Here is a 24,905-nt window from a genome sequence, read left to right on the forward strand (position 1 = left end):
CAGACCAGGAGGGGAGAGCAGTTAGGCAGTTAGGGGGATCAGGCTGGCAGGGGAGAAAAGTTAGGGGGATCAGGCCAGCAGGGAAGAGCAGTTAGGGGGATCAGACCAGCAGGGGAGAGCAGTTAGGGGCATCAGGTATGCAAGCAGGTGAGCGGTTAGGAGCCAGTGGTTCCAGATTGTGAGAGGGATCTGGATTGGAGAGAGTGCAAGCCGGGCTGAGGGGACCCCCTACCCATGCACGAATTTCATACACCAGGCCTCTAGTAGTTAATAATACTGTATTGTACATTTGAAAGTTGCTAAAAGAGTAGATCTTAAAAGATCTCATCACAAGAAAATATTTTGTAACTGTGTGGTGATGGATGTTAAATAGACTTATTGCAGTGATCATTTTGGAATATATTCATATATCAAATCATTATGTTGTACACCTGAAACTAATATAATGTTATCCTATCTAATAATAGACAAACATGGTAATTAACCGTACCTCCGACACGCTTCCCATTGGCTAATCAGGGTGATATGCAAATTAACTGCCAACCAAGATGGTGGTTAACTGCCAACAAAGATGGCGGTTAATTTGCATACATAGGCGCAATCCTGGGAGGCGAAAGGGATCGGAAACCCAGGTGGCAGGCAAGAGGTGGGGGGCGGGCAAAGGCTCCGGTGATCGCATTGTGGATCGGAGGCAGAGAGAGCCCGGGCACAGGCCAGCCGGCACCCCCGGCCCCCCCGGGGGCCTGCTTTCCCATGATCGCCATGGCACCCCCAGCACCTCAGCACCTGAGATGCAAAGGTTGGGGATGAAATGACTTTTCCCAACCACATCTGCAAATATCCTGGGGAAGGCATCACGAAGAGTTCACAACAACTGTCTTACTTGGCAAGGAAGAAAACAGTTGGCCACGGAAACAATCCCTTACATCAAAGTTAAGGTCCCTCTGAGTAAAAAAGAATATTTCCAAAGTTAAGGAGGGAGCAGGCAAAAATAATAGGTTCTCATGACTTCCACTGAAGTTTGAGCATATGACAGAGTCAAAATGAACATACAAATTAAAACAGACAGTGGACATTCAAATGACCCGAATCAACTGTCACTGTTTGTTCCAATAGCAGCAATGCTTATGTGATAATATAGTTTAACAAACATACAAAACAAGTCACATGATAAGAGAGGTTCGGCTTCTAAAGTAAATTGAATATGTTCTTTAAAAATTCTCATGTCCTCCCCTCTGACTATAATTCTTAATTTTCCAATCAGAAAATTACCCCAGGTGATCCAGTAACATGTAGAACTTCAGTAACCTAACTTATTTAAAAAAAACAAACATCCCAACCATTTTTAAAATATTTAAATTGATATTTTAGGTTTTAAATTATAGAAGATATTTAGATCCAAATATATTTTCTGAATAGAAAATATTTCAGTTTTTGATTTAAAAAAATAAACATAAAAAATATATAAGTGACACATTTTCCCAAGGAACTCTGAATTAGTACCTTTCCCTCTAACTTTCTTCAAATTAAAAGAATCTATGGAGTTCCCTATACTGCACAAGTTTTAATGAAAGAAAATAAGACTTTCTAAGAGCATCAAATACATGTTTTGTTGTTTACAAACATATACACTCCTCTCTCTCTCTCTCTCTCGCTCTCTCTCTCTCTCTCTCTCTCAAATATATTCTTACTGATTCAGAGAGGAAGGGAGAGGGAAAGAGATAGAAACATCAATGATGAGCCCTGGCCGGTTTGACTCAGTGGATGGAGCGTCGGCCTGTGGACTGAAGGGTCCCAGGTTCGATTCAGGTCAAGGGCATGTACCTTGGTTGCGGGCACATCCCCAGTAAGGGGTGTGCAGGAGGCAGCTGATTGATGTTTCTCTCTCATCGATGTTTCTAACTCTCTATCCCTCTCCCTTCCTCTCTGTAAAAAAACAATAAAATATATTAAAAAAAAAAAAAGAAAGAAAGAAACATCAACGATGAGAGAGAATCATTGACGGCTACCTCCTACACGCCCCGTATTGGGGATCAAGCCCACAATCCGGGCATGTGGCCTGACCTGGAATCAAACTGTGACTTCCTGGTTCATAGGTCGATGCTAAACCACTGAGTCACACTGGCCGGGCTCAATTCTAATTTATAAATTCATTCCAAGGACATATACAGCTTGAAAAGCTTTGGAAGTAGTTTCAAAATACTAGCTTTTAAGTAACAAGAAAACAGTTATAGAAGAAAGTTTAAATTTAAAAAAAATTGTTTTGATTTATTCAAGAGTGGGAACATCCTCCATGAAAATGTGTACCTTGACTGTGGATGGATGGGAGGCCTTATCACACCTTAGGAATTCAAATGCTTTTTATAATGAAAAGAAAGAGAGTTTCATCTCATTTCTCTCCCAGGGTAGATGTCTGTCAATAGAAGGTGGACATCAATAAAAGGAGGGGCTTGCACAATCAATCCAGAAAGTCAGCAATCTATGAATAATCCAGAACCGAGTATTTATCTCCTCTGCCACACACCCTCCCTCCCATCCAGTGAGCAAGATAAATACTCTCAAGTCAAGCTAAGTGCCCCCCAGTCACAGTGGCCCAATGCTGACATACAAAGCATACAAATAATTCTCACTCTGGCATAAAAGTGACAACTTTCTTGGAAGAAAAGCAGATACTGTAAATTTCTCCAAGTCTTCCTGAAACATTTTTTAAAGTAATTTTTACTTCTTTAGAAAAAATGCCATGGGAAACCATCTGTAATAAAATGCCCATTCTATAAAATAATTCATCTATACTAATAAAAGGGTAATATGCTAATTAGACTGGGAGACCTTCCAGATGTTCTTCTGGACAAAGCCATGGTGGCGGGGCCGAGGTAGAGGCAGTTAGAGGCCAAGAGGGGAGGGCAGTTGTGGGTGATCAGGCTGGTGGGGGGTGGGGCCGTTGGGGGTAAGCAGACCAGCAGGGGGGCCAGTTGGGGACAAGCAGGCCATCAGTGGGGGTCAGTTGGAGGTGATCAGGACAGCGGGGGGGCAGTTTTGAGTGAGCAGGCAGCAGGGGGACAGTTGGGGATGAGCAGGCCAGTGGGGAGGGAAAGTAGGGGCGAGTAGGCCAGCAGGAGGTGCCGTTTGGGGTGATCAGGCTGGCGGGGGGGGGGGCATTTGGGGGCAAGCAGGCCGGCAGGCAGAGTGGTTAGAGGCAATCAGGCAGGCAGGCAGGCAGGTGAGTGGTTAGAAGCCAGCAGTCCTGGATTGCGAAAGGGATGTCCGACTGCCGGTTTAGGCCCGATCCCTGTAAACTGGCAGTAGGACATCCTTCGAGGGGTCCCAAATTGGAAAGGGTGCAGGCCAGGCTGAGGAACATACCCTCTCCCGTGCACGAATTTCATGCACCGGGCCACTAGTATGTCAATAATATCTCATTAAAAAAAGACTTTGGTGGAGTCTGGCTTTTAGCAGCCTGTCATTTGGGCGGGAGCCTTTATGCAGAGCAGGGATCCTCTGCTCACTATCGCTACGTTAACACTTCCCTGAGGGGAAAGGTCACACAAGACAAGGCAGCCCACTGGCCTTTCAGAAAAAGGGGTAATAGTGCTCATTTTCACTATCCAGGCACCTCTGGCCTTCCTAAACTTTTCTCAGTGAATATAAGACAGTTTCCAAAAAAATTGATTTTCAGATTGAACAGCATACACCATTTTGCTTTTCAATTTACATTCTTCTTATTAATTTTTTAGTTATGAAAAGAATATAAGAATGCATTTTAATTGTAATTTCAAAAAATGCATGTTGAGAATACAGAAACTGTAGAAGTGTACTGTCCATGTGGTAGCCACTAGCCACGTGTGGCTATTGAAGACGTGACTACGGCTAGTCCACATTAAGATGTGCTGTAAGTGTAATTAAAATAATCAATACTTAAAATTTTTAAATTATGTGTTGAATTGATAACATTTTTGTATATGTCTGGTTTGATAAAACAATATTAAAATTGATTTCATCTATTCCTTTTTACTTTTAAAAATATATTTTTTTATTGATTTCAGAGAAGAAGGGAGAGTGAGAGAGAGATAGAAACATCAATGATGAGAGAGAAGCATTGATTGGCTGCCTCCTACATGCCCCTAATTGGGAATCGAGCCCACAACTTGGGCATGTGCCTGACCGGGAAGTGAACTGTGACCTCTTGGTTCAGAGGTCAACCACTGACGCACACCAGCTGGGCTCCTTTTTACTTTTTTTATAGTATAGAGAATTAAAAATCCCACACCTGGGTTGCCTTTGTTTAATTTTTAATAACTAGCTGGAATACTCTACAGTGGTCGGCAAACTCATTAGTCAACAGAGCCAAATATCAACAGTACAATGATTGAAATTTCTTTTGAGAGCCAAATTTTTTAAACTTAAACTATATAGGTAGGTACATTGTTATTAACTTAATTAGGGTACTCCTAAGGCTTAGGAAGAGCCACACTCAAGGGGCCAAAGAGCCGCATGTGGCTCTCGAGCCGCAGTTTGCCGACCACGGTGAGAGTCTAATAAATCAATGACCAGATTTCTCTATTCAGTCATGGGCTGGGGAAATGGAGCAGAGAAAAGGAATGGAAAAGGCTTAGTTGCACCCCCAAACTGTAGGCCCTCCACATGAGAACAACATATTGAGAAGAAATAGAAAAGATTCCTATGACTATTTTGTACCTACCAATTTGTACTTAATTCCTTCCCCCTTTTCACCAGTCCTCCTACTCTGCTCCTGTCTGGCAACCCTCAGTTTGTTCTCTGCACTTAGGAGTCTGTTTCTGTTTTATTTGTTCGTATATCATTTTTGTTTGAGAAAGGCAGGTAAGACTGAGTGTCAAGGAGTTTTACCATTTTTGAACCACTGTTAACAGCCCCCTCATCTCCAACTAGAAAAACAATGCCCAACGTATGTCAAGCTCAGATTCAAAGAATTAGTCACCCCTCTTCCCACTATTTGCCCAAGAAGGCAGACTATTGGTAGATGTGCTTTGCATAACAGGCCAACTCAGCAACACATAGAGTGGTGGAGAAGGGTTCATGCTTTAAATCAGTTTTCAAAATACGCAAGCTGTCTAATGAAGCATAATACATTTAAAGTGAAATCGTTAGGATGGGCAGAAGATGCATTCCATCACTAACATATCCCTGTTTTTTCTCTTTAAGCTTTAGGCTGAAATGCAAACACCAGTTTCAAAATAGTTTATTATAACAGTTTTATTTCTTAAAATTCCAGAAGTGCTCCCTTTCCAATTTTGGGTTCTATATATTGCAATGGAGTCATCAAGGTAGTGAAAAAGAAAGCAAATAGCATTGCTGAGGATGTTCACGCTCCATTTTATCATCTAGGAATCTCAAAACAAGAGGACACAGCGGATACTGAAACACAGAAATTCAAACATTGAAATGACTGACTTGCCTGCATAAATGTGGGCAGCACAAAATAATTGTAGCATGAGCATTTTAAGAGACAAACTTATCTACCAACCCCCATTTGTTATCTCTATATTAATCTCCCCTCAAGGCACCAGAAAATGTTTCTGAATCAAGTTTAGTGTGTAGTCACTAAACATGGTATTTGATTTTTAGTAATAAGAGGCAAAGATGATAAGGCAAGAGAGAATTATGCTCCCTTGAGAAGTCATCTCATGAGAATCCACAGTTACAGCGTGCATTTCATTCTGTGACGTTTAATCACCCTTCAGCTGGCCATGAGCTTGTCTGGTGGGGACAGAAGAATTACCATAGCCCCCTCTCTCTACTTTTCAGTTGTGAATGGCTACGTGAGGGCCATCACTTTAAACATTAGCTTCTTAGTTTTGTTCCTCATCTCCTATGGTGTTATACCCTCACTTTTAATAGCTGTGAAACAGGGCTCTATCATGAAGAATAATGTACATTTACATTGTATATTGGCAGGTACCCTAGATACATGCAGTTCTAAATGCATTTGTGTTAGGGACCTTGACTCATTAATTCACTCATTTAAACACAAATTTTTACTGAGCAACTCACATATTTCAGGCATTGTACTTAATGCTAATCCAGGTGCTAAGGTCCATATCAGGTTCTACTAAGCAACCCAACTGCAATAAAGCTCACAGTGATAGCCATTTGGGTTCACTTATCTCAAATTAAACCTGTTTCTTGTGAATCCCCACAGGAACCATAACCTGAGACCTACTCTTTTGAACCCATTGAGAACTTCAAGCTCCTCTTCAAAAAACCAAAAACCTGATACAGATATGGTGGTGACTGGGCTTTCAAAGAATTGTCCCCCACTCCACTAACCTTCTTGTCAAATTTGTCACCTCTAGGATGATGACACTTCAGGAACTCCAGCTTATCCCTACTTTAGAAGGATTAGCTAATGGCCTCTCTGTTCTGGTCCCAGATTCCATTCCCTTGCTCCCCCCCTAGGTCAGGCAGGGAGAGACATTCTCACCTTACATACACAGGGACTATGACCCTTGTCAGCAGGAAGCAGTTACTGAAAACGGACTGTCCTCCCTCATCAATCTGAAAAGATTTCAGGGATAGAAGTATCTAAGAGGGGAATGAGGGAGGATAGTAAGAAGCTAGGGGAATTCCTTGACAAGTGGAATAAAGGGAAACTGAGACAAAATAATTACACAAGGCCAAACCACTTGAGCAGTTTACAGCCAGCTAATAAATCACAAGGTTTTATCTTCCCTAACCAAGGTCACTTTGGGGCAAATGGTTTATGTACTACAGACTGTCCTGGGACAGACCTGCTTCAGCCCAGTACCTCTTCAATAATATTCTTTAAAAATAAAACCAAACCAGAAAATAATCCTGGCCCCTTTATACACACATTTTAATGAATGAACATATTGAAGGACACACCTAAAAAGCTAATGAATATTTTGTTAAGACCCTCTGTTGAGACCTCCCCTAAGATTCCAGCCAGCCAAGGAAAGATTTTTTTAAAAGCCTCAAGACAAGGGATCTAGGGTGTGCTCTCCCTCCTGGGAGCGTCTACTCACATTTTTCCCTTCCCCAACTTCTTCCTTCACAGGCATGCATCTCCTAAACTCCAAAGGACCCTATGAGTCTTGTAGCCAGGGGAGCAGTGAGCAGTGGCAGTTTGCCCCAGGCTTACTCTCTGAATCTGTCTCCAGGGCCCCCTGTGTCTCTGACTTCCCAGTGAGCTCACTTCTGTCACTCAGCTGTCTCCTGTTACTTCTTCTTTCATTTCATTGTCCCAGATTTATTAAACATACTCTCAAAAGCCACCTGGACTCGACTTGTGAAATGTTTCCTGCACGAAGTCAAGAACCCACACACTTCAGGTGGCCCTAGGCAGACCCACCCAGGTGCAGAGCCCGTCCAATAACAAGAAGAGGTATCATTATCCCCATTTTTAGATAAGGACAATATCATGGGCAAGGTAGCCGTTTAGATCACACAGTGACTGAGTAAAATGTTTAGCGCTCTTCACACTGACTTAGCACTCTTTCATTGCCATTTTCTAAACCGTTTTCCATGCCCCCCCTTCTTTTATACTTGATCTGAGACCTCATTTTTCATAAAATTTTGGATGTGTTACATGTATAAGATATCTCATACAGATACATCTTACACAGACACACAACACACACACACACACACACACACACACACACACATACACACACACACACGTGCGCGCGCACAGACTCACCAATTTTCATTTTCATCCTGGAGCACTTCAAATGCATTGTTTATTCTTTCAAAATGGAATGTATGCGTTATAAGTGGATCTATGTTGATTTTTTTTTGCAGGTAGTCAGTTACAAGTTTAGGAATGCAATCTCTGCTTTTGTACTCTGTAGAAAAGAAGGACAACAATAAAGAAACCTAAAAAATACTAAACTAATTAAAGAATCAAATGAATTTATTATGTGTAAAATTGGCAAAAGCATTCATGGGAGGCAGTAATCCATTTCACTCTTGATCCTCTTCCTAATCTTCAGAAGTAAGGTAATTTATCCCATTGCAAATTTCTGCTATCACTTAGGAGTACCATGACACCCCAGCATTGTAGGTGAACAGTGTCAGGGCTGGGATGAACTGTTGGAGTGACCTGACACTGTCATGGTCACAGACCATCAAACCACAGTGTTCCTTTGCCTTCAGGGCATTAAGGATTTCTTCTTAAAACAGCTTACCTTCCAGCTGATTTGGTTTTAGTTACCATATTCTCCCTCTACCTGTGGCTCTATCTCCTTCAAAACTTAACATTTCAGCCCTAGCTGGTTTGGCTCAGTGGATAGAGCATTGGCCTGCAGACTGAAGGGTCCCGTGTTTGATTCTGGTAAAGGGCACATGCCAGGGTTGCAGGCTCGGTGCCTGGTATAGGAGGCATGTTCAGGAGGCAGCCAATCAATGATTGTCTCTCATCATTGATGTTTGTATCTCTCTCTCCCTCTTCCTTCCTCTCTGAAATCAATAAAAATACGTAAAAAAAAAAAACCTTAACATTTCAACCTCAAAAATAAATTTTTCTACTTCTTCAGTGGTGTGTTGGAGAATAGTTTAGTAGAAGATGCTGGCATTTTTTTCCCAATTTTTATAACTTTGAGGGGACTGAGGTTTAGAGATGTTAAGTATTTTTCACTGATTGTATTTATTATTTTTTAATTTTCTATATTTTATGATGCTTTGATATCTTGGGGCCTTCTAGACTTGGAGAGAGACTGCCTTTCCCAGGGTTTACTGATTTCTAGAGGTAGTGAACAGCCTGCTTTAGCATGCTTTTGATATGCAAACCAAACAGTCTTGAGTCCATATTCCTGATTTCTCTCTTTTTATCAGTCTCCAACATTTTGGGATACTATTCCTCTGCCCTAAATCATCCTAGGACCAGTTACCAGATAACTGAGGACCATTCCTATAGCCTAGAACCTGTTGAAACTTGCTTAGCTTTCCCACTCATCTTGCCCGTTCCTTCTCATGAAAAACACAGTAAGTCTCTGGCCCATGCTTTCCCTCAGCTCTTCCTGTCTCCTGTCTAGCCCCGGTGCTTCCCCATAAGGACCTATATGGTATGGCATGACCCCTTCTCTTGGGAACTATGAGCAATAAACTCTTCTTTCAAGGCAATTGTCCCTGTGTCTGTCATCTTACCATGTCTGATGAAATCAAATCCTGTTTTAAAACTCTGATTCACATCCAGAAAGTGGGGAAGCTGAACCCAGGACCCAGGTTTTTATATTGCTAGCAGAGTCCTGTTTATACAACATTATGTTTTTATAAGGTACTAGAGGCCAGGTGCACGGATTCATGCACCAGTGTGGTCCCTTGGCCTGGCTTGTGGAGATCAGGCCAAAACCAGCTCTCCGACATCCTCTGAGGGGTCCCAGATTGCGAGAGGGCTATTCTCAGGTGATGCACCCTGGAATTGGGCTTCCTCCTCTGTGGTTCCAGGTGCATCACCCACGAACCGCAGCTGCCAAGCCACTGCAGCTCTTGCGTTGAGTGTCTGCCCCCTGGTGGTCAGTGTGTGTCATAGCTACCAGTTGGAGCATCTGTCCCCCTGGTGGTCATTGCGCATCATAGCTATCGGTCAGACGGTCGCACGGTCAGATGGTTGCTTAGGCTTTTATATATATAGATGGTTTAAAAATAAAGCACCACAAAAAAGTTGAGTTTCTTCTTTTCTTTTCTTTTTTCTTTTTCTAAAAAGATAGTTGGTACTCTTTATCAGAGCCCTGGCTGCAGATATTTTATGTTTCTTAATAGGGAAATTTGTACTAAAATATGTGAGTATTAGGCAATTGTTATGTAGGATTTTGAGAAACTTAGAAATGTGTCTGCATGGAAGTGAAAGGACAAAGCCATCACAGATTTTTCCATCTGAGTGAGAGTTTCATTAGGGTGATTTTCCTTGGTGTATTTGCATTTAATGAGGAAGGAAGGAGACATGGAAGATACATAATGAGGAGTGTTAGGAATAGAAATACATTTCTCCAATGAAGCCAAGGACAACTAGCACTGAAAAAAATGATCAGTGTCAATTATGCTTCACCATTCCAAGCACCAGCCTAATCTCTTTTGAAATAGTTCAATTTTTAAATTGAGTACTTATTTAAATAGGAAAATTCAGACATATAGAGTTTCTGGGAAAACAAGCTTTTATATAAGAGGTTGGTCAATGGCAAAGTTTTTTCCAGTATTTGACATCTAGGTATGAATCCAGTTTTATTTACGTTCAATCAACTCATGCAAAGCTAAATCAATGAAGAAAGGAAAGAGCACCCAGATATTTTAGGATAGCAAAAAGGCCTCCAGTTATCTTTTGCAATATATGTGCCTTCCTCCTCATCTTTTGTCTGGGCTCATAAGCTACTGTAATCATTGTTGTTACTGCTACAATCTAATGTTAATTTTGTACCTATTATGTGTCAGTTTCTCTTGCCAAGTGCTTTATCTGCATCTTCTCATTTTATTATCTCTATATTATGTAAGAACAAAACTATTATTTACTCTACATTCCAGAAAATAGTACTGGCAATTAATGAGCTTAAATAACTTGCTAAGGAATAGGTCTGGTGAGTATTCTGACAGCAACGCCCTTGTTTTTAAGTTTATGCCAAATTAATCTTATTTGAGCATGCTAGCAAACGTCAGAGAGCAAGCTATCGCAACTGTACTATCTAATAAAGTAGCCACTAGCCATATGTGGCTATTTAAATGTAAACTCATTAAAATTAAATATAATGAAAAGTCAGTTTTCTGGTTTCCACACATAAGATGTTCAATAGCTATATATGGCTTGTGCCTCTTTTATTGGACAGTCCAGCTCTAGGACATTTTTACCATTGCAGAAAGCTCTCTTGGTCAGTGCTAGTCTGGAAGCATCTGTGGGTGTGAAGCATGCCAAGACAGGGGTTTGGAGGTGTTGTTTGGGAAAAAGAAATTCAAATATGCCACAATAGAGTTGTTTTGTTCTTGAATAAAAAATTAGGGTGATTGTATGGTGAGAATTGGGGTTCAATACACTGAGATTTTCTTCTAGTCTAATCCTGTGCTGGGGAGCCACTCAGAGACATACAATGACTCTCCACCAATTATGGAATGTCTGAGTGCCAATGAGTACCCTGCAATGTGATTATTCTATATCTTAATAATATCAAAATGTTAATCTGTTTTTTTCTCCCACAGGTAATAAATACCTGTGAGGAAGACAGAAGTGTGCTTTTCTATTTTAACATGTCTCCTATTTCCTTTCATAGAGGTATATTTTTCCTACCTTTTCATTCCTTTGTTTCTTGCCAAGGACAATGCAGGGTGACCAGGTTTCTGGAAAAGGTGATGTGGCATCAAAGACCTACCTCCCAAAAAGCCGCCTTTCAGGGTTCTCCCAGAGTTAATCAACTGTGGATCAAAGGAGAGTTGTTCACGGTTGGGGGCTACTCCCATAATCACACAGACTCCATAGCTCCGACGGCATGACTCCAAAGCCGCAACCTAATTTCAGCAGTAGACTGATTAGCATCTCAGTACCCTGAAGTCATACCTCTTTTGACTCACAATCCTAAAACATATTTTCAGGGGTGCTGTATGAGAGAAAAAGAAAAAATAGAATAGAATAGAATAGAATAGAATAGAATAGAATAGAATAGAATAGAATAGAATAGAATGTGGTATCCCCCTCCAGCCCCCCCTTGAGATCTTAGGCAAGCTGCTTTAACTTAATCACAATTACGTTTTTAAATCTTGAAAATGGGGATTAGTACTTAATTCATAAAATGATATGAAGATTAAAGGGGATAAACTGTATAAATATCTTGGTGCAAGGCTCATAAGGTGTGCTCAAAAATAGTTAAAAATTATAGTAATTTCATGTCTTCATAAAGTTAATTTAATATGTATCCACATCTTGGCAAGCAACTTCCCCTCACTGTGCCCCCAAACCACTTACCATGGTATCAATGAGTCCAATGGCCTCAAAGGCAAAGTCAGCACCAAAGCCTGTCATTTCAACTACCACCTGCTGAACAGGCTTCTTGAGGTTCCGAGGGTTGAGAAAATCTGTGACTCCTAATGCTCTTGCCCTGGGAAATTTCTTCTCGTTGATGTCAACCCCAATGATCCTACAAGCACCAGAGGCTTTGCATGCCATGACTATGGCTGAACCAATTCCTCCAAGTCCAAAGACAACACAGGTGGAACCAGGAGTAACCTACAAACCCAGAAGATAAAATTCTATTAGAAAAAAAGCCACTTTGGTTTATCTCTAATGGGAGAAGCTCTCTGATTGAATGGCTCCCAGGATATAGGTAAAGTCACTGAAAACAGCACAAAAGTACATTCTTACCTTTGCAGTGTTAAACACGGCTCCAAAGCCCGTAGGCACCTCACAGCTAATGATACAGACTTTATTCATTGGAGAAGCATCATCAATTTTTACCACTGCAATTTCATGCACAACAGTATATTCAGTGAAGGTGCTAGTGCCAAAAAGATGATGAATCTTCTGTGCTTTGCAGGTAAACCTGCTGGTTCCATCTAACATTAATCCAGTTGGAGAAAGAACACTGTGTGACATAAAAATACAGGATTTTAGTTCCCAGTCAATACCTATCTCAATGAAAACAAATTGGATGAAATGAAGTCAGAGAAATTGAAACTAACTCTTCCTTCACGCATACGTTGCCCTTGGGATGCAAACAGAAACAGCATTCTCTGCACTCTGGAAGAGGTAACATTAAGACTTTATCTCCTAAGGAAAAAAGAACAAAGTGATTAGAATCTTGGGCAGAGGCATGGAATGCAATCCTATATAATAAAGAGGTAATATGCAAATTGACCCCAGTGCCCTTGTGTCACAAGATAGCCACTCCCACGTCATCACAAGATGGCTGCCCCCATGTTGTCACAAGATGGCTGGCAGGGGAAGGCAGTTGGGGGAGATCGGGCCAGTAGGGGAGCGATTAGGCGTCAATCAGGCTGGCAGGGGAGTGGTTAGGGGGCAATCAGGCAGGCAGGCAGGAGAGCAGTTGGGAGTCAGCAGTCCTGGATTGTGAGAGGGATCCCAGATTGGAGAGGGTGCAGGCTGGGCTGAGGGACCTCCCTCCCCCCCCCACCCCCCTGTGCATGAATTTTGTTCACCAGGCCTCTAGTAAGCATTATATTTACTGATAGGAAATTATTTATAGTGCATGTTATCAATTTGTTTTAATGATAATTATTACTTAAGTTAATTATTTCACTTTGGATTGGAAACAAATCAATTTTAATGCAAATTAGACCTTTTTAATTTTTTTTACTTTAAATCAACTTATATTTTGATTCAGAAATTTAAATACACACATTCATAGCAACTATAAAAAATACACCTTGTTTTTTTAAAATGGCATTTTCAAGAAGGGCATTTTAGCCAAAAGCAACAGCAAAATTTACATGATTACAGTAGGCTGAATCTTCACACAATATCCTTTAAACATCAGAAGTAAAATTATCACACAACCCTCTCCTGCCATCAAATTATTTCAAGTTTAATACTAGTGCTCTAATGAACAGATGTATAGCAATCTCTTTTTCTCTGAACAGCATACGCTCAGAAAAGCATAAACACCATTTTCATTTCTTCAGCATCTTTCCCCCTAGCACTCTTCTTTTAGCTCCTACAGCAATTACTCTGTTAGGTCAACCTAAGTATAAAAAGTAAGGCTTTAGATGAGTGGCCAGTGACATAATTTCTTATTCTTTATAATAGAAAATGTGGGCATACTGTTAAACTGCAAGGCATTTGGCATATGCATACCAGTCTTCAACATGTACTGAAATTTACTGAGCAAGGCGAGGACTCAGATTATCTTAATATTTAAAGCATCAATAATGACATTCTTTTAGAAATAAAGAAAACCAAATAAAATTTGATGTTATCATAAAATGGTTTTGCTCTAGCGCTTTTCACACTCCCCCCCCCCTATTTAATTGTAAATCCTTGAACTTACTCTTCACTGAACTTCCTAATGTAACTGGGAAGATATGACTTGAACGTGTCCTGTATAAAATAGTTTACGTAGTTGAATGATAAAAGAGCACAGAAAAAAGTAATTGCAAAGATGTCTACATAACTCATTTCTCAACCTCACCCACCCTATATTACAAACACTGACTCCCATGTGCTCTTTGGGCTCCTCTGAAGCATAGAACACAGTCTATGACTTGGATGATTTTTTCCATTCTCCTAAGTGTGGTACATAATCAGTACCATTCTAAACGCCACAGGGAATTAGGACTTAACCTCTCCCAGAAACCCCATTGAGGAAAGCTTCGATAGACACTCGCACACCTCTTCTTCCCCAACCACTCTCCCCACGGTATCTGTTTAACTAATAGCCAACTTTGTCCTGTATTCATAACCACAGGGGAAAATTGTTTGAAAATGCCTAACTTCAAATATTTAAATCTTAATCTTCCTCTTAAGTTATATTTTTATCTTCAGTACATACTTTTGTCAAGTTCAGTATAGAACAAGTAATGACTTTTTAAATTTATTTTCTATCCACAAACAACAGAAATCCTCAAAATTTTTCTGGAGATTTGGATCCAGAATTCCTAAATAGTTTGCATAATATTAAGATACATATAAATTTTGGGTTATCCTATTCTGATGAACTGATGATGAAAGATGAATTATTTTGCTCCAAAAGGTAATGTGAATTTTGAAAACTTGCTGACTCTTAAGAGGCTAAGCAAGTGGTAAAAGATGGAAAGGTTTTTGTGATATGTGCTAACTGGAAAACTCTTAAGATTCTCTTACTAAGTCATATGAAATAATTGAAGAGAATCTCATCCACACTAAGTGAAACTCTTTTATCATACAACATAATTTGAAACAAGATTATTTTTCTTGCTAAAACGCTGGGGCAACAGTTTGTTTAGCTTCTTCTGTGATTTGACCTCTTTCCTTTTAAGACAATGGTGGCAAAGATTCTAAAACAAGAACCTTTCAATCAGTTAAAAAACCCATCCCAACATATTAATATGTTTGTCATACTACACTATACTGTGATCATGGGTTGGCAAACTTGTTTTGTAAAGGGTCAGGTGGTAAACATTTTAGGCTCTGCAAATTATAGTCTCTGAAGCAACTACTCAACTCTGTCACTGTTGCACATGTATAAGATGCTATTTTTTTCTAAAATCATTAGACTGAAAATTCAGGGACATCTTGTACATGGAAGTCAGCCGAGGAGGGAGCTATGCTGGTGCATAGCTGCTCATACTTTGTGAAACAGGCTTTCTCCAATCATGAGCCTTATTGTTATTGACGTCAGCTGATGCTGTAATTGGAGGTGGAGAGTGCACAGATGCAGCAGGGACTAGAGCATTCCAAGCCCATAAAGATGTCAAAAAAATAAAAAGATAAATAGCAGTAAGCAATTGTCTTACTCTGCAAAATTCAAACTGAATGTAATCATCTATGCAAAAGAGCATGGAAATAGAGCTGCAGAGAGACAATTTGGACCTCCTCCCGCTGAGTGTCTGATCAGACAGTGAAGAAAACAGGAAGAACAACTCCTTCAGATGCCAAAAAAAAAAGAAGGCCTTAAGAGGAAAACCAGCAAAATGGGCAAACTTGGAGCAGAGGCTTAAGACTTGGATTGTGGAGCAGCGCCAGAGTGGCTTATGTGAGTCAACCAAGCTTATTCCATGTCAGGCAAGAATGTTTGCAAGTGAAATGAACATTGTTGATTTTACAGAAAAGGCAAAATGCTGCTTCAGTTTCATGAGGAGAGAAGGGTTGGCCATGAGAACACAAACAAAGTTAACTCAGAAAATGCCACCAGTTTATGAGGATGATCTCACATATATAGACAGTGACTCAGAAGACAGCAGTGATACAATAGAATTCAAAGAAATTGATATGTCTGGAACTAATAGTGATGAAGAAGAGAGCAGTGATGCAATAGAATTCAAAGAAATTGATGTGTCTGGAACTAATAGTGATGAAGAAGAGAGCAGTGATGCAACAGAGGCTGAATAAAGTGATATACTGTATAATATCATAATACTGGTATGTAAACATTACCTGTGGCAATTACTAAATAAAAATTTATTCTGTTTTATGTTTAAAATATTGATTTCTTAATTTTGGGTTGGAAAACTGGGGGGCATCTTATACATGGGGGCATCTTATACACGGAAAAATATGGTAGTTCTGAATTTTTCGCATCTGGGTTCTGAGCTTTATATATGGCTAGCTGTTTTTCAGAAAATCGAAGGTAAGAAGTCATAGGCTTCTTCGGATAACTACTCAAAGTGGATGAAAACCATCTGGGTATATACACAGATCTAAAGGGAGCACGCAGTCAACTTCCACAGTCTGCACAGAGCTCTGCTCTGGACTTCCCCAGGGTGCTCAGCACTTCTCATACACCCCAAGAAGCGGCATTGCACCCCACGGTCAGTGGCCAGACCCCAATCTCACAGAGTGCCCTGGCTCAGCAGAGCAACCCCAACAAAGGCAACTTGAACCTGTGTTCAACCTTCCGAGTTTGCAAATAGACCTTTAAAATACAAAATAAAAATTGAAGATTTTTCTCTAATAACATTGAGGCTCAAAGGCAATAGAGACCTAAGTCTAAGAATTTGTGGTATAAGGCTTGTCTACTTTGATTAGTGTTCTATGCTAGGAGCATAGCAGAGTGTTGCACTCAGTAGGTACTTAATAAATATTTGTTGAAAGAATGAATTAATACTGTAGTGTTAATGCTAGAATTAGTACTAATTATGAGATATATTATTGAGTAAGAGCGCAGAATTTGAGGTAAGACAACCTGTATTTCAATGCTAGCTCTGCCATTAAGTAGCTAAATCAACTGAATAAGATGATTAGTTGGCCAAAGCTTATATTTTCTCATACATAAAATAGGTATAAAATATCTATGACATCTTTGTTGTTGGAAAATGTGATATTGTAAAGCATTATCCAAAGTGTTTGGAACACGAATTGTATCCAATGTGGAAGAAGTAATTGCAAATTCTTGATGAAACTTTTATAGATGCTACAGACAATTTAAAGGATTATCATATGTGTGTGCATCTAGAAAAAAATTTTTAACCATACATAATTTTAATCTGATGATATTCCAATATCTTGTATATATTTGCAGCTTTTAGTTTAATTTGAGATGGGTAGACTAGAGATAATCTCTATGGGAATGAGTGGAGAAAATTTCTTTTTATTTGAGTTTTTTTCAGATAAACACCCATTTTGAAGATTCTGAATCTTGGGCTGACTATTTTTTATATATGTGTGTGAATGCATTTAAATATTTTTGTTACTGTGTGATGAGTTTGGCTCTTTCAGGTGGTTTGGGGAAATGTCAGGGAGTGAGTTAGGAAAGGAGAATTTACTGGATTGGCACCATATCTTGTCCAATTACTTACCTGGTTTCACAGAGGTTACACCTTCTCCAACACTCTCTATGATTCCAGCTCCCTCATGGCCCAAAACTGCAGGAAGAGGTACTTTGTTTCTCCCTTCTAGGATGTGCAGATCGGTACCACAGATCCCAGAAGATAGAATCTGAAAGGTGGTTAAATGATTGGAGATAAAATGCTTTTTCATAAAATTGGATCTTTCTGAAAAATGCAATATTTCCCAAACTAGCAACAGAATATATTCTTTAAAACCTTGACTATATATTTGATATGTTATTGATTGCACTCCTGCAGTATAGCTATTTCAGAAAACAGACCAAAACACTTAGTTTGTCTCTGTCTTTATAATTTTATTTAGGCCTCTTTAACATCACAGTGAATTTAACATTATCATTGAAGTATTTTCTAGCTCTTTGCCAGGAAGAGCTATGTGTTCTATGGGATGTGATGAAATGACAACCCAAAATTTATGGTCTATTTTGATACCTATACTTAAATATATAGAGGGGACTCCTGGGTATCAAGGTATATATGCTTCTCTTTTGCATTGCTCTTAATGCCCTCCTCCCATCCTCAATAGAACAAGTTAAAACATGTTATGTTTCCTATCCTGATCCTGGCAACCTGTTGCATGACTTGTAGCTAATATCCAAAAAAACAAGTGGAATTGCTGGGTCATAAGGCAGTTCCATCTTTAATTTTTTGAGGAACTTCCATACTGTTTTCCACAAACAACAAGTGTTGGCCAGGATATAGAGAAAGTCACCTTCATTTTTGAAAGATAGTTTTGCTGGATTTTTGGTTGAGTTTTTTCTTCAAGCACTTTGAATATGTTATCTCTCCACCCTCTGGATTTCATTGCTTCTTATATTAATTTTATTGGGGTTCTCTCGTATAAGATGTGTCATTTTTCTCTGGCTTCTTTTAAAACTTTGTCTTTGTCTTTGAACACAGAATTTGTCTATGATATTGTAGACCTCTGTGTTTATCCTACTTGAAATTCATTGGGCTTCTCAGATATGTAGGTTAATGTTTTTCAGCATATTTGAAAATGTTTTCAGCAATTATTTTTTTAATTTTCTAGGCCCCCTTTTCTCCTTCTAGGACACTGATTATGCATATGTTGCTATGCTTGATGGGGTTCCACAGATTTCTATAAGTAGGAGCTGGGTCAGGGAAGGGTGCCCTTGTTTTCTCAGCCATGACTGAAGAATGTCTGCCCTATTATATAACAGCATTTGGAATAACTTTATAATTGTGAAAAACCCAAGAAGCTTTTTGGTCAATAATTGCCCGTGTTGACTTTTAAAGTATTTTTAAAAAGTGCATCTGAAACATTAAAAGACATTTCAGCATTTATTATATTTGCCACTTTAACAAAATGAAATAATCTCACTATTATACATGTTAATACAGATCTACATGTAAATCAGAGAGACCCTTAATTATTTTTAAATAGAGAATGACACTTGTTCTTCTAAAATTGTAAAATTATTGTAAACACAAATATCCACATGCATACCTGCAAAAAGTATCATTTATATTTACCTTAATTCGAACCTCACAAGCCTTTGGTGGATCAACTTCAAGTAGTTCAATGGACAGGGGAGCATTTGCCCTCCAGGCAATGGCTGCCCTGCATAAAATCACCTATTTTTTAAAAAATGAAAATTTATTGCCATGAAACTAAAATTAGGTGAAAAACATAGTTAAATTCACTTCTATGCTGACTGATCATTTTGGTTATGTCACTTTGAAATGCAGATGATCTATTGCATTCAATGAAAACAATCACATGTGTGAATAATAATTTACAATGTTGTAATGTGAAACCAGTGATATCTATTGACTTATCTGTCTGTAGAAATATTAAATGAATGTTTTTCTCTCTATAAGCATCTCATGTCATCCTATGACATAGTAGATAGACTTTGTTTAAAAAATAGTTTTATCACATAAATCTGATTAATACACTTTATTCTTAGGAAATATCTTTTCTGCATTCCAAATGATACACGATGTTAATATTGGCCAACTGATCTTTGGAGCACAGTTCAGTTTTAGATTCTAAATTTCTGCATTATAATTTTTAATATTAATCATTTATTTAAAACAGATTAGAATTCATAATGCAAAGAAAATGATAAGAAATGATACAGGACAAAAATATTAATTTTGTTTGTTTAGTCAATTTCACTCATAAAAAATCACATAGAACATCTTATCTTACCTTGGTACTTAGTTCCTGTGTCTTATAAATTATTTATTTATTGAATTTTTATTTTTAAATCTCTATACAGATTAAGCTTATATATTTATTGATTGATCCCCCCCCTAAATTAATCAGTGATTGCATTTGGAGGATGATTTTAATTTTATAAAGGATTATTTTACTTTACAGAAAGAGTAAGATGTTTCTTTAAATAATAGCAGTTCTTATTTTATCACAGTTATGATCTTGTTTCTTAAAATTTGACTTACAAATTACCTGGAATACTTGCACTGTGTAAAGCATGGTGCACACATATTCCGTGGGAACTTCAATGCAGCATTAGATATTGGGTTTTACCTACTAATAGGATCATACACATTTCAAGAGAAAACCATGACTTACTTTGTTAGCTGTGTCTGTGGAGAGTTCAGTTTGCTCCATTATTCTCTCTGGCTGATGCGGAAGTGCAAACTCCTCTGACTCTTCTCACCAATTTAGACTGAGTATTTCACACCGCAGGGTGACTCATCACCACTGCACACCAATCAGGAAGGGAGGGAGAAAGGAAAGGGAGAAATAAAAAAATTGAGGGAAAGGGGAAGAAGGAAAATGAAAGCTATGAATGGGGGAGGAAGGAAGAGGATGAGAACAATATAAAGGGAAAGAAAGGAGGATCATTGGAAGAAAAATAAGGAAAATAAACAAGTGTTTAAAAGGAAATGTAAAAGATATGAAATAAAAATAACCCCCTCTCTTACAATGTATACAATGATGCTTTATGGTTTGGAAATACTACATGCATAATCTCATTTTATCTTTAACCCAATCTTTGACTAATTGTTCATATCATTCCTTTATGGAATAATTTTAGCTAGAGCTCAAATAAGATTTCTAGTTTCAAGTATCATGATTTTGCGGAGGGTGGAGGGGTGGGAGGGGGGTGGGGGGAGGGGAATAATGAAAAAAATTAAGAAATGATGAGAAGAGAGAATAGTTTAGAAAAAATGGTAAAGATTGGTGAAAGGTAACAGAGAAGGAATGAGTGTGAAATACGGATCAAAATTAAAGATATTATTTAAAGAGATCAACCGAAGGACTTGTACGCATGCCTATAAGCATAGCCAATGGATGCAAGACACTAGGGGGTGGAGGGTGAGGGCATGTGCCGGGGGGTAGGAAAGGCCAGGGGAAGGTCCATGGGGAAAAAAAGGAGACATATGCACTACTATTTGTAATACTTTAAACAATAAATTAAATTAAAAAAACAACAAACAAACAAAACATTGTATTAGTCAGGACAGAAACCTAAGTCAAACTGCTTTATGCAAAAATAGATATTTAGTGACTCAAGTACCACAGTAATCTATGTCATCTGGTTTTAGGAACAGAAGTTTTCTCAACCTTGGCACTCAATCTATAAATATACTAGAGGCCTGGTGCATGAAATGCGTGCATGGGTGGGGGTCCCTAGGCCTGGCGGGTGATCAGGGCCAATCAGGGCCAGGCCGATCAGGGCCCAAAGGCCCCGGCGGGGTCGGGAGAGGAGGTGACAGTGGCCAGGCTGGGTGAGGAAGGAACAGATGCCAGACACTGACGCTGCCCTCAGTGCCCCGCCACCCCATGGTTCCCCACCTCCTCCCCTCTCCTTCCCTCGGTGCTATGCCACCACTGGTGGCCTGCTGGCCGGGGGAGGGGTCAGGGAGAGGTCAGGGGAGGTATTGATCCCCAGTTTGTAACATGCAGAAGCATCATTGATGCTTCTATCTCTATTTTCCTCTCTGAAACCAATCAAATATATAATTTTAAAATGCAAGTTTTTTAGAGGAAGAAAGGTAGGGCAAGGGAGCTATTGAAGGGGGTCATTTGAGATCTTGCTCACATTTCGGCTAGGAAAACATAAGGTGGTCCTTAAGGGGTGACAGGTGAGGAGTGGCAGTGGGTGGAGCAGGACACTATGGGCTGAGGAACAGGTTATAATGACTGAGAATGTCTGTGACAGTGACATCGAGCATGTGTTGGGGCCATCGATGGGATCATGTATCCCCAAGAGGTTTTGATTCCGGAAGGGAGGAGACACATGGAGATCAGCAGGCCTTTCTTAGCCTAGAAGGTGATGTGGGTGGCAGGAGCGGGCTGCCCTGCTTCCCTACAAATGTAAACATGCAGTTTTCTAGTCCACTCATCTGCTGATGGGAATTTAGGCTGTTTCCAAATCTTAGCTATGGTAAATTGTGCAGCTATGAACATAGGGGTGCATATATCCTTTCTGATTGATCTTTCTAGTTTCTTGGGATATATTCCTAGAAGTGGGATCACTCGGTCAAATGGGAGTTCCATTTTTAGTTTTTTGAGGAAACTCCATACTGTTCTCCACAGTGGCTGCACCAGTCTGCATTCCCACCAGCAGTGCACGAGGGTTCCTTTTTCTCTGCATCCTCGCCAGCACTTGTCATTTGTTGATTTGTTGATGATAGCCATTCTGACAGGTGTGAGATGGTACCTCATTGTCATTTTGATTTACATCTCTCAAATGATTAGTGACTTTGAGCATGTTTTCATATGTCACTTGGCCTTCCTTATGTCATCTTTCGAAAAGTATCTATTTAGGTCCGTTGCCCATTTTTTAAATTGGGTTGTTTATCTTCCTTTTGTTAAGTTATAAGAGTTCCCTGTAAATGTTGGAGATCAAACCCTTATTGGTGATAACATTGGCAAATATGTTCTCCCATGCAGTGGGCTTTCTTGTTTTGTTGATGGTTTCTTTTGCTGTGCAGAAGCTTTTTATTTTGATACTAGTATCCCGGTGCACGAAATTCATGCACATTAAAAGGGAATTAATTGCCCTAACGAGTCTGGCACAGTGGATAGAGCATCGGCATGCAGACTCAAGGGTCCCAGGTTCGATTCAGGTCAAGGGCATGTACCTTGGTTGTGGGCACATCCCCAGTGGGGAGTGTGCAAGAGGCAGCTGATCGATGTTTTCTCTCATCGATATTTCTAACTCTCTATCACTTTCCCTTCCTCTCTGTAAAAAATCAATAAAATATATTTTTTTAAAAAGGAAATTAATTAGCGGAGATATTTTAATATTGCTATTTGCCCTTTCTCTATAATAGAAGTGTGAGAGATGAAAGGAAATTAGTAAAATGCATATGAAAATAATATATAAATTTATTAATAAATAAACAGTAACAAAAGGATATAACAACAACAGAGGCATGATATAAAAATGACAAAAACATGATATGAAAACAACAAAAACATGATATACAAACAACAGTGATGCAAACAATGACTGATAAAGTGATTAAACTTAGTCTAATATCTCCCTGTACACCACATTAAGAGTGAAAACACTTTCAGAGTGCTTACTAATTTCCCTTGTGATGAAGTACTTAGAACTTTAACTGTAACATCACATGCTCTTCAAACTCGAGAGAAAGCGACATATAACTGACCATGTGCAAAAACAGGTACAGGTAGGAATATGCCTACTTTGTCTAGAGTTTGTCCTTGTGATTTATCAATAGTCATCACAAATGCTGGCATCGAATCAATTCAAATGGGAGGCCAGTGTCAGATGGGGACAAATCAATTCTTGAAATCAGAACAACCTCTCCCTCTGCAGATCCTGTTAATACTTCAGCTTCGATAATGTCAGGTCATAATCTTTTGATAATAAATCTGGTACCATTAGAAAGACCCCATCTACTATTGAGATTTCTCAATAGCATGATGATTGCACCCACTTTCAATTTTAATTTGTGACACGGCATTCCTAAAGGAGTAATACTATTAAGAAATTCAATGGGAAAATTTTCCTTTTGAGCATCATCTGTGGAATCAATGGAATCATCACTCAAATATGTGTGAAAATCTCCATCGAGTATATTCAAATTTTCTTCATTTAATTTTTGAACATGCTCATTTTTTGGACAAAGAATTGCACATTTAGATATATTTTTAATATTATCTATAGCAGTGGTTCTCAACCTTGGCTCATATTAGAATCACCTGGGAATCTTTTTTAAATCCTGATTCCTGGGCCCCATCCTCCGGAAATTGTTTCTTTGTTATGGGGTGGGGCCACAACATTATTAACAAAGAAACAGAATTAAAACTTTATTGTGGGGACCACTACAGTGTTTTGGACAGGTTCAAGCCTTGGACTGAGAAGAAGGCACAGTCCTCTCATTGCCATGTGCAAGTCCCAGCTTGGAGGGCAGGGCCCTCCCAGCACAATTATAGCCAACAGCTGTAGTTGTGAGCTTGAACCTATGGTCTGAACACGTGGCCCCATGTGCCTGAGTGATGTAGGCTTGATAGAGTTCAGGTGCATGTAGTTGAGTAGGATTGAAACCCAGGAGAATGTTGTAAACATCTTGGTCATGCCCTTACTTTGCCTCATAGCATCTGCTATAAAAAAAAGGCATGGCTGTGGGCCTGGTCGCTGTCTCTCAGAGAAGCAGCGTTCCACCAAGACCTGGCTTTCATTCTCTTGTCTGTCTTTTCTAAGCCTTTAAGCCACCCCCATCCAGGTTCACCCTTGGCCATGCTGGCGTGGCACACTTTAGAAAGATATAATGCCTCCACGCTCCCAGGGCGGGTTCCTGCCTCAAACCCGGCCCTTACAGGAAACAGCTCCAGGAAACAGCTTGGGAGAGGGTGCAGCCGTTTCCAAGACAACCCCTGCAGGACTGACTTCCTTCTGCTTGGTAGCCAGACTGGTCGTGATGAACACCACCCAGGGTTTTTATATAAGTAGATAGAACCATTTGTTTATTTTCTCTTTATTTTCCATTGCCCTAGGAGCAGTATTGGTGAAGAAATTGCTTTGGCATATGTCTGAGATTTTGCTGCCTGTGAATTCCTCTAATATTTTTTATGGTTTCCCATCTTATGTTTAAGTCCTTTATCCATTTTGAGTTTATTTTCGTGTATGGTGCAAGTTGGTGGTCTAGTTTCATTTTTTTGCATGTATCTGACCAATTTTCCCCAACACCATTTATTGAAGAGACTGTCTTGATTCCATTGTATGCTCTTGCCTCCTTTGTCAAATATTGAGTATAGTGGTTTGGGTCAATTTCTGAATTCTCTATTCTATTCCATTGGTCTATATGTCTGTACTTGTGCCAGTACCAGGCAGTTTTGAAAACAGTGGCTTTGTAATACAGCTTGATATCTGGTATTAAGATCCCTCCTACTTTGTTCTTCTTTCTCAGGATGCTACAGCTATTTGTGGTCTTTTTTTATTCCAGATGAATTTTTGGAGAGT

General features: G+C 39.4%; 1 protein-coding gene across 1 annotated transcript; it reads right to left on the reverse strand.

Moving 5' to 3' along the window:
* Window positions 1-7,752: 7,752 nt before the first annotated feature.
* On the reverse strand, window positions 7,753-20,075 carry LOC102434324 (alcohol dehydrogenase 1-like). Its single transcript, XM_023763928.1, has 8 exons — window positions 20,033-20,075; window positions 18,967-19,068; window positions 17,425-17,563; window positions 12,655-12,742; window positions 12,338-12,557; window positions 11,942-12,202; window positions 11,270-11,394; window positions 7,753-7,844 (listed from the first exon to the last, which is right to left on the reverse strand). The coding sequence occupies exons 1-8, from the start codon at window positions 20,069-20,071 to the stop codon at window positions 7,817-7,819; spliced, it is 1,002 nt and encodes a 333-aa protein (XP_023619696.1). The 5' UTR covers window positions 20,072-20,075; the 3' UTR covers window positions 7,753-7,816.
* Window positions 20,076-24,905: the final 4,830 nt, after the last annotated feature.

The sequence above is a fragment of the Myotis lucifugus genome, unplaced genomic scaffold, assembly GCF_000147115.1.
Source record: "Myotis lucifugus unplaced genomic scaffold, Myoluc2.0 scaffold_308, whole genome shotgun sequence".
Taxonomy (NCBI): domain Eukaryota; kingdom Metazoa; phylum Chordata; class Mammalia; order Chiroptera; family Vespertilionidae; genus Myotis; species Myotis lucifugus.